The 8,988-nt window shown below is 39.4% G+C and overlaps 2 protein-coding genes across 2 annotated transcripts in view; one reads left to right on the top strand and one right to left on the bottom strand.

The window, feature by feature from the left end:
• Positions 1 to 3,543: 3,543 nt before the first annotated feature.
• Positions 3,544 to 4,708, bottom strand: LOC138044770 (alpha-1D adrenergic receptor-like). Its single transcript, XM_068891190.1, has one exon. It carries the CDS (start codon positions 4,612 to 4,614, stop codon positions 3,544 to 3,546), a length of 1,071 nt encoding a protein of 356 aa, XP_068747291.1. The 5' UTR covers positions 4,615 to 4,708.
• A 3,069-nt stretch (positions 4,709 to 7,777) lies between these two features.
• LOC138044504 (neuropeptide FF receptor 2-like) overlaps positions 7,778 to 8,988 on the top strand; it is a 2,673-nt gene continuing 1,462 nt past the window's right edge. The window contains exon 1 of the mRNA XM_068891006.1: positions 7,778 to 8,988. This exon is cut by the window's right edge and continues 1,462 nt beyond it. Within this exon, the coding sequence (XP_068747107.1) occupies positions 8,165 to 8,988 (824 nt within the window). The 5' untranslated portion in view covers positions 7,778 to 8,164.

Genomic DNA, 8,988 nt, shown 5'->3' with positions numbered 1-8,988 from the left:
GATAAGATCTCCTTCTAGATGAGCATATTTCTCAACATGCTCAAAGTACAATTCCCGTGTTTGTCTTTATTATTTAGAGTAATAAAGATGCTTTTGAAAGTCCCGATGTTCTCGTCAAAACGGAAGCGGCGACAAAACGCCGGGGGAATAAGGCCCGTTTGAAACGTCGAACTTTACATGAGCGGAATTTAATGGCAATGAGCGAAAACTAATGGAAATGAACGAAAACAATAGATTTTTCTCATTTGCATTAGATTCGGCACTTGTAAAGTTCGACGTTTTGAAACGGGTCGAGTAGTATTGCAGTAGAACGTCCTACAACCGCGGACGAAACACCACAAAATAATGTCGAGGAGTCAAGTATGGTGTGCGAGGCGATGCATGAAGAAGGCTCGAGCGAAGCGCCGACGGAACTCCGTGAATGTGCCAAATGCAGTGTTCTTTGTTTACAAGACTACCAGTAGTCCAAGCATTTTAGACAGTTTTTAGCGAATAAAAAGATTTAACTCATTTTCGAGATCAGGCGAATGTGTTTAACGACAAATCTGCCTCTAAAAATGAATTTGTCGCAGCAGGTGAAAAAGCTCTGGTATGTCTTTATAATGAAAAATCCGACGAAGGCCTGGATTTTCTTAGCTACCGAAGGTCCTACACATCAGAAGCCGCAATGTATCATGGTTGAATTGTCGTGTTTACTTTCAAGTCCAACAGTGGAAGGGAGTCAGTGAAACCGTATCAACGGAGGAATGGGGGTGGAAGGTCCGTGATGGATCGTTTCTCCCTGTCATGCATGAGCCATCTACCTCCAGCACCTGAAGTTATCCTTTGCGAAATCAGATGTAATTGCTCTGCAGATTGCATCAGCCTAAAGTGTGTACCTACAGAAAGCACAACCTCAAATGTTCAGCCGCTTGTAGTCAGTGTAGAGGCTAACTCTCTACAGAGAGGGATGACTCTAAAAGCAGTAGTGAAGATGACGGTGATTCATGACATATGCATCCTTCTCCACTGAAATTGTATTTGCTGAGGTGTCTCAGAGATGACTGTCCTTATCTCAGTGGTGTCAGTAGAGGTTTTAGTTAATTTAATTTAATTTAATTTAATTTAATTCAACTTTATTCATTCAATTCAATGAAAGCGAAGGATACCACAGGTTATACCTATCGAGGTTATCCTCCCGCAGCCGGATGTAATTGACTGAAAGTCGCTTTTTGTCCGGAGTAAGGTAAAGTCCGCTACGAGCCGAGAAGGCCCACCAGGCCGGCTCTTATCTCCGGTTTCTGTAGCATGAAGCGACTAGGAGTATTTCTTCTCCCCCCTGGTTGGGATGCTAGTCCATCGCAGGGTTACCCCCAGCATTATTCACCGGTACCCATTTATACACCTGGGTGGAGAGAGGCACCGCGAGAGTAAAGCGTCTTGCGTAAGAACACAACACAGTCCCCGGCCAGCACCCGAAACCAGACCACTCGATCCGGAGTCGACCACACTGACCATGAGGCCACCGCGCCGGAGTACCCGGAGAAAAACCCTCTAACTCAGATTACGATCGCCTGAAACTCGCAGAGGTGGAAGGAACAGTTGATATAAACCGACAAGCCATCCTTAATCCCCTTTTACAAATGACAAACAACTAACTGAAGACATGTTGTGCTTTGTATTTAGCATCGCGTTCATGCTGACCCTGAACAACTAAGAATAGTATAAGCTAAGCCAGCTACAACTTATTATTCACCTGTCTTTCCATTTGACTTTGAACTTTGAACGTTGGTGAATTTTTGGCCACAAAATAAATGTGAAAGTAGCAGGGTTTGTGCAGGCAGCACGGGAGCCTCGAGATTTTGGACCGAATCTCCCGATCTCAAGATTGCGATCTGAAATCTCCCGATTGATCTCCGAAGTTTGTCATTTCTAGTGAGAATCGACTTTCACAGCAATAAAATTTCAAATACCTTGCGTGTTTTGAGTTATTTTAACATCGATGACAACAAAATTCAAACGTATATTTTCCTCATAAATTCCGATAAACCGTTCTTGCAAGCTTTGCTATTGACAGATTGTAATTTGAGCAATAATGTGATTGGTCCGAAAAAAACCAATTAAATCAAATGTTGCAATGCCAATGTCACCTTTTTCACGAGTTTTTTGACTAAGTTGTGTGACAGTGTACTTTCTTTTTGCGTAAAAAGCGCAATATGACGTTATCTATCATCCCATCCCTATCAATTCTCAATCTTTTAAGAGTTTGGAGGTTGACAGCCCTGTACAAGTTATAGAATTTAAGAATTTCATTTTCCAGGCCGGGAAATTCATGGAAATTTAAGGTCGATCATGGAAAGTCATGGGAATTTTAATTATAAATCATTGCAGTGGTCAAAGCAGGGATAAAATGTTGTCCTCGTGTATGGTATGTAGTCTCTGTAATCTTCCCCTTCTTAGATTCTTCTAAACTTTTGATATCTTTATTGATGTACTTTTCTGAGATCAATGGTGAAGAAATACCTTCTGTTGCAATTTGTGATGGGTCAAGAAAATATATTGACTGGACTACAGTTGATGCAAATGACCGAGATCCTGCACTCGGTCGTGCAGAAAAATAAATAACTTTGAAAATTCATTAAGAAACGAGGTTTCAACGAAATGAAAAAAAATTGCGGAATCTTACCGAGTGAAACATAAAGATTTTTTTTCGGCAATTTGTTTTGGGGCGTTTTAGGCACTTTAAAAGGAATTTCTGGGTCAACGTTAAGTTGCATAGTAAGGGCGAGTAACTGGCAAGACTATACACAAATTAACTGCAATGCTTGACACAGCCCTTTAATAAACATTGTCACTGATGTGGATGCATTGATAGCGAAAAACCGGAGATAATTAAAAGGCATTATTTCAAAATAAATTATCATAGTTTAGAATAAAGCAAAGAAAGGAACTTCAGGGTAGATTAGGAAGACATGACGTAGCTGCTGCCTTCGGGGGTTTAGTTTTCGTAACACATTACAACGACTTTCTTACTTGATTAATTCAATTATTGTCTAAGGTTTTTTTGAAACGAAGTCATAGGACAAGCTTTAAGGGCAAATAATATCATTACTTTTTGATTGCCTCGGCATTGAATCACTGTAATTTTTCTGACATTTCCATGAAATTGTAACGAGGTGCTTCGTTTGCTTAGAATTAAATTGAAAAATTAAGTTGCTTCTCGTTTAGTCTTTTGAGTTTTGCGTATTTTTGAAATTTCACTTTTTTACTATAAATGCCCTTTGCAAACCGTTTCCGCGAAACGTGACTTATTCGTTGGCAATGGCGAAAAATACACAGGAATTTTCTTTTTTTGACCTCATTTATTTACCTTAAAGCATTACAGACGGATTATTTCCAGTATGAACAAAAAAGCACGAACTAATATCTTTAATTTTCCATATATACCTATTGTAGTGATATCATTTAGAGGATACGGTCCACTCTATAACTGCAATTCGGAAATTCATCAGTGCAGAGAACAGACCCCCATTTGAAACCTGACTGAGGCAAGAAAACCGGCTGTCACACTGTAGTTTCTCTCACCATAATGGGCGCCTTTTTTGGTGAATGACTTCCCCGTTTAAATTGACCATGAGTCTGATGCCTAAAACTGGCTGATTTTCCTGAGAATTCAAATGATCCAAAATTAGACCCCATGTCTGTCCGTTTACCCGCTGTTACTCGTCTCAATGTCGAGTTGCATTTCCGAGCAAGATTCGGTCGTTGACCATGCAACAAATCTGTTATTGCCTTCTTAAACTTTCTACTGACCAATGTGTACAAAAGCGGATTTATACAGGAATTAAGGTATGTCAAAGACTTGACGACGTCCAACACTTCTGGGTTGATCGTGGATCTCATGGATTTGTTGGAGGAAAGAACTAAAATCAACACAAAAAATCCAACCCAGCATAAAATAAACATACTTATAACTAAAACCATTTGCTTGGCCGAGCGAACATCTCTTTTCAATTGAGTTCCACCGTTCCGTCGCAAATCACAGGTCCTTGTGGTAACTTGGTAAATCCTTACGTAGGAGAAAATAATTATTACCAACGGCAAGAAAAAGCTTATGGCGGTAATTAAAATACTCTTGTATGTCCAAGTAAGGTGTAGGAGGATTGAGAGAGCCAAAGATATCGCCCAAACTAAAACAATAACGGCTTTGGCGCGACCGGTCGTAAGTATCACTAAGTGTTTAAGTGGTGAGGTGACTGCAAGATATCTATCCAAGCTTACAAGGCAAAGATTCCAAATGGACGCGGTGCCGCAAACAATGTCCATAGATCGCCAAATATCGTAAAACACATCTCCACCAGGAAACCAATTGCCTTCCGAAATCCTCGACACCATGAAAATTGGCATTGAAAGCAAAGCCGTGAGAAGATCTGCGACGGACAACGATATCAGAAAATAGTTTGTAATGGTCCTCAGTTCTTTACAAAGACAAAACGCAGTTAGTACTAGAATATTACCGACTAAAGTTAACAAGATAAACGTTCCGATGAGAGAAGTTGTGATTATAACATGATGAACCTCTGGCGTTCGGGATTCCATATTTTTTTCAGTGCATGTGTGATTGAAGTCGTTCATTTCAGTCCTAAGGTAGAAAGTCTCTTTTTGTCAGTGTTAACTGGGTGGAAAATTTCCCAAGCCCTCAATTTGCATCTTTAACAAGCCAATGCAAATTTGGGTTATTCTTGGTGCTCGTTCAATTGGCAATGTTAAGTGAAAAGCGCAATGAATGTTACTGTATTTAATATACCCTACAGAAGTACACAATGCAAATTTTAATCTTGTAAAGTGGATTTTTGTCATGGTTAAGATAATTTATATTAATGTGGTTTTTCTGTCAGAACTGAGAAACTTTCTTTTCAGATACAGGCAAATCAGCTGCTTTCAACGCTATGTCCATATTCTTGTCAGCGATTAAGGCAATTATTGTTTGTGTCTGCCATTCAGTTTATATCTCGTTTTCACAACTTTCTCGTTGAACACTTAACTCAATTTCCATTGTAAACAGGGCAAGTCTCGTAAACTTGAACCCGTTCTCGTTGCCATGTGGTGGCTGCTGCGCCTAGATCTAATCCAATTTTTAGTACTTTTGAATGTTTGTGATTAAAAGAGAGTTGTTTGAAGAAAGGAGTGTTTAAGAGTAAAGAAATTGGATTGAGACGCAGAAACCTTTCGGCATTGATTTATGCAGATCACATATTAAAGCGCTGTTCAATCTGACATTTGGGCAACACTTTTACGCTAAAAGCCAAATTAGCAACTTCAATGGCTGGTGTTATTATTGGTGAAGGCCTTTCAATTACACCAGCCCATTTAGGTTTCTATTTTAACCTTGAATTTAATTACAACACACTAAAATGCTTTGCAATCGTGCTTAGTTAAAGCGTAATTCGGAAATCGCATTTAAATATTCCTTCCGGCAGCTATTCAGGATAGGCTTTAGATTCATATCTGTACTTTGCTCAGTAGACTTCCAGCCTTTTGTCTTAAAATGAAATGTTTGACTCGCTCAATATGTGAGTGGAGACAACAGTCGGATGTAGTGTATCAGTGTTGACCATAACTAAACCTCCAGGATTCAGAGTCCTTTTAAAAATCAAATCACGGGCCCTTTATTGTATCATGAGTACTTTAAGAATTGTACAATACAGGTTATGCTTTCACTTTCTTTTATCTCGTTTGAGAACTATTAGACAGTAAGTGTGGATGAAAATTTCAGTATATTTTATCATCATGCATTTTTTGTTCAAAAATGAGATCAAAGCGCAACCCTCGGAATGATAAATGAATGTCTAAGTTTTACATGTTATTCCGCTTATTACGCTATGATAGTATACTGTCTTATTTCTTGTCGATATACGAAGTTGTTCAGCATCATTTCGGTGCGCATTTAATTTGATCTCATCTGAGAAGCTAAAAACTCTCAAATGAAAACATTTAGAAGTGCTTGAAGTAGCAACATCCGCAATACACGAGCATCATACCGGCCGGGAAGCACTTGATATTTAAAGCGGCTACGAAGACTATGAAATTAACTTTTGTAGCTTGCGTTTTTATAAATGAGATATCACAACTCTCCGCTAACACTTTTTCAAATCGGAAAAGGAAACAACTTTATATAGCACCTGTTAGGTTCACTAGCCTCGCTACCTCAGTTTTTCAGATCTCGCGTTGCCATTCAACATTAAAGCAATGAATTCGGTATCCAATTTGGTGTGTGTACATCTTAGAGGGCAGGGTGAGCATAGATTTCACGCATTTTTTCGTAAAGCAAATTTTGATTGCCTGGAACATAATTTCTTGTCACATGCATATACCGGTATATATGATGAACACTTGAATCATTGGGATCAACCGTTTCAACCGCAACCGGTTTAGGTTGAAGCGGTTGAGGTTTTCCCAACAGAACACTTTTTCAACCATTTTCGGTTGAAACGCGGTAACCTGGAAAATGTCATTACTAGACTTCTCCGCGTTGACAAATTGAGGTAAAAGCCCGCGAGATCCTCGCGTAAACGACAGCGGTCGCTGTCTATCCTTTTCAACTGTTTTAACCAATTTTGCTGCCGGTGGAAAAAGTTGATCAACCAAACCAACTAAGAACGGTTTTTCCTGATAGAACACCGAAAAAACCCCAACCAACCCAACTGTCTTGTCCTAGGATCAATTGTTTCACGCTGTCTTGTACGCGTGCGCAATCAGCTCCAGTCCTCCGCCGCCTATTTCAACGAGCCTTATTTTTTTCTCCTTTGGGAAAAAAAATAACATGAAAAATAAAAATGAAAATAAATTTAAATACAGAAAGAGGAAAATAATTTGAATGAAAACACTTGAACGCCGTAACCTTGCTGAAATTATTCGCGCGTCAGAGCGTCGAAATGTTCTAAAACATTTAATCTACTGTCACTATAGTTTTTTAAGGTTACTTGGACTAATATCCATTGAAAGTCGTCAATGGCAACGTTCATTTAGAAATTAACTTCCCCTAAGTCACGTTGGGTAGAGTGATGGAGGTTGGCCTCTACAAAGTTCCTAAGACAACTCAATGAACAATCTCTGTAAATAGACGAGGAAAATGTCAATCGGTACAAATTTTGAGGATTGATGCAATATCGCTCGTCACAGCGACTATGTCGACAATTTAGACTTACGGGATGATGTAATGTCAAGAACAGCTGGTTACTGCGCAAAAAAGAGTATTGCAAATTATAAGCGAGCCTCGTTTGGTTTATCCGGTTTTTTATGATTATGAATGTCATTCACTGATCAGTTGCATCGGCACAGTTTGATTTTCGCCTGAATTCAGCTCCCGCGGCTATTCTCCGTCACGGAATTCAACGCTGGATACCAAAAATTCAATAAAAACATCAGTGAAATGGGTTTCTATTTTGAGAATTAAAAAGATTTGTTTATCTTTTAAAGTTTATTCACTTTCCTTTTAATTTGTATTCGTATTCCGAGCTTAATTAAGACAGTTTAGACAGGTGAGGCTTTAAAATGATGCATGTGTCATTGAACGAAGAATACTGGTTTCGTTTAACTTGATGTGCATTTTAGCATCTGATCTTTATTCGTCAACGATGTCAAGGCGTTTATGACTCCAGTCTGTCCAAAAGGATTAGATGTTGTTCATTACAAGTGAGATATATGATTGCTGATAAGCCGGTGCCTTTGTGCCAGTTTCCTTTTTGACTACAATCTACTTTTATCATGCAGTCGGCAGGTGGCCGCTTACAGCTTCCTAATCAGGTATAAAACTGTTAGTTCTAAATAAGGTCCCAGCAAACGATAAACCGTCAACGCCATTGATGATTCGTTAGCATTGTTCTTTCTGCTCAGTTCTCAATCACAGTGGCCGTCGATGAGGTCTTTTATAACCACTGAAAAGTGAACGGATACTTGGCTCTCGTTTGTGACTTTTGGTATCAGAATCAAGTTACCCTGCAACTGCACACAAGTTCTGGACAATTAGAAACAAATTATACTGAACTGAAACTTGCATACGGCCGCCTGGTGAACTGCACTTGAAAGGATATCCGGCTGTTGGTTACCGTCTCCATTTGCATTAGTTTGGAAAAATTCATTGAAGTTCTTGAAGCATTTTTACCGGTCTTTACACTGAAAAGCGATGAATTATTCCAATATGAGTACAAACGGCGAACCTGATAACCCGATTCAATGCATGCCCCAAAATCCTAACTCTGACTTTGCAAAAGCATGGAAGACATTTCTTTACTGTGTGATAATTCTCGTGTCACTTTCGGGAAACACCCTGGTTATTTTAGTGGTGTACAAGAAGCGACGAATGCGGACAACCACGAATTTCTTGATTGTTAACATGGCAAGCAGTGACTTTCTGATGGCGATTTTTGCTATGCCACCAACAATTCGCTCTATTTATACTGGGGAATATTTGATGGTCGAGGGAATATTAGCGCAGATAGTCTGCAAATTGATCACATTTTTCCAGCAAATATCCGTAGCAGTGTCAATCTTGTCGCTCACAGCCATCGCCTTCGATCGGTTTTTCGCAATTCTGCTTCCATTTCGGCGAGTCATAACTGTTCGCACCACAAATATTGTCATCTCGTTGATTTGGCTGTTTGGCATTGTCTTTGCTGCGCCAATTCTGTACACAAATAGGATAGCCGTTGAAGACGGTGAAGACAAAGGCGCTTATTGCCATGAAGTGTGGGAGCCTTTATTTAACAGTAGCAAAGCTAGTAAAGAATACACTTTGGTGTCTTTTGGATTCTTATACGCTGGACCACTCACTATCATAACAATGTTATATTCAGTCATCCTCGTTGAGCTTTGGCGAGGGAAATCGATGAATTTTCGCAGTAATGCAATTCAACGAGAGTGGGTTGATAAAGCAAATAGGAAAGTTTTGAAAATGTTGGTGACCGTAGTCATAATTTTCACGCTATTTTGGCTTCCAATTTGGATTTT

This window comes from Montipora capricornis, chromosome 4 (genome assembly GCF_036669925.1).
Source record: "Montipora capricornis isolate CH-2021 chromosome 4, ASM3666992v2, whole genome shotgun sequence".
Lineage (NCBI taxonomy): Eukaryota > Metazoa > Cnidaria > Anthozoa > Scleractinia > Acroporidae > Montipora > Montipora capricornis.
This window is presented reverse-complemented; position numbering and strand designations above follow the sequence as displayed.

What these genes read in the sequence shown, in the direction of transcription:
- LOC138044770 (XM_068891190.1), bottom strand. Translation starts at nt 4,614, where the DNA reads ATGAACGACTTCAATCACACATGCACTGAAAAAAATATGGAATCCCGA.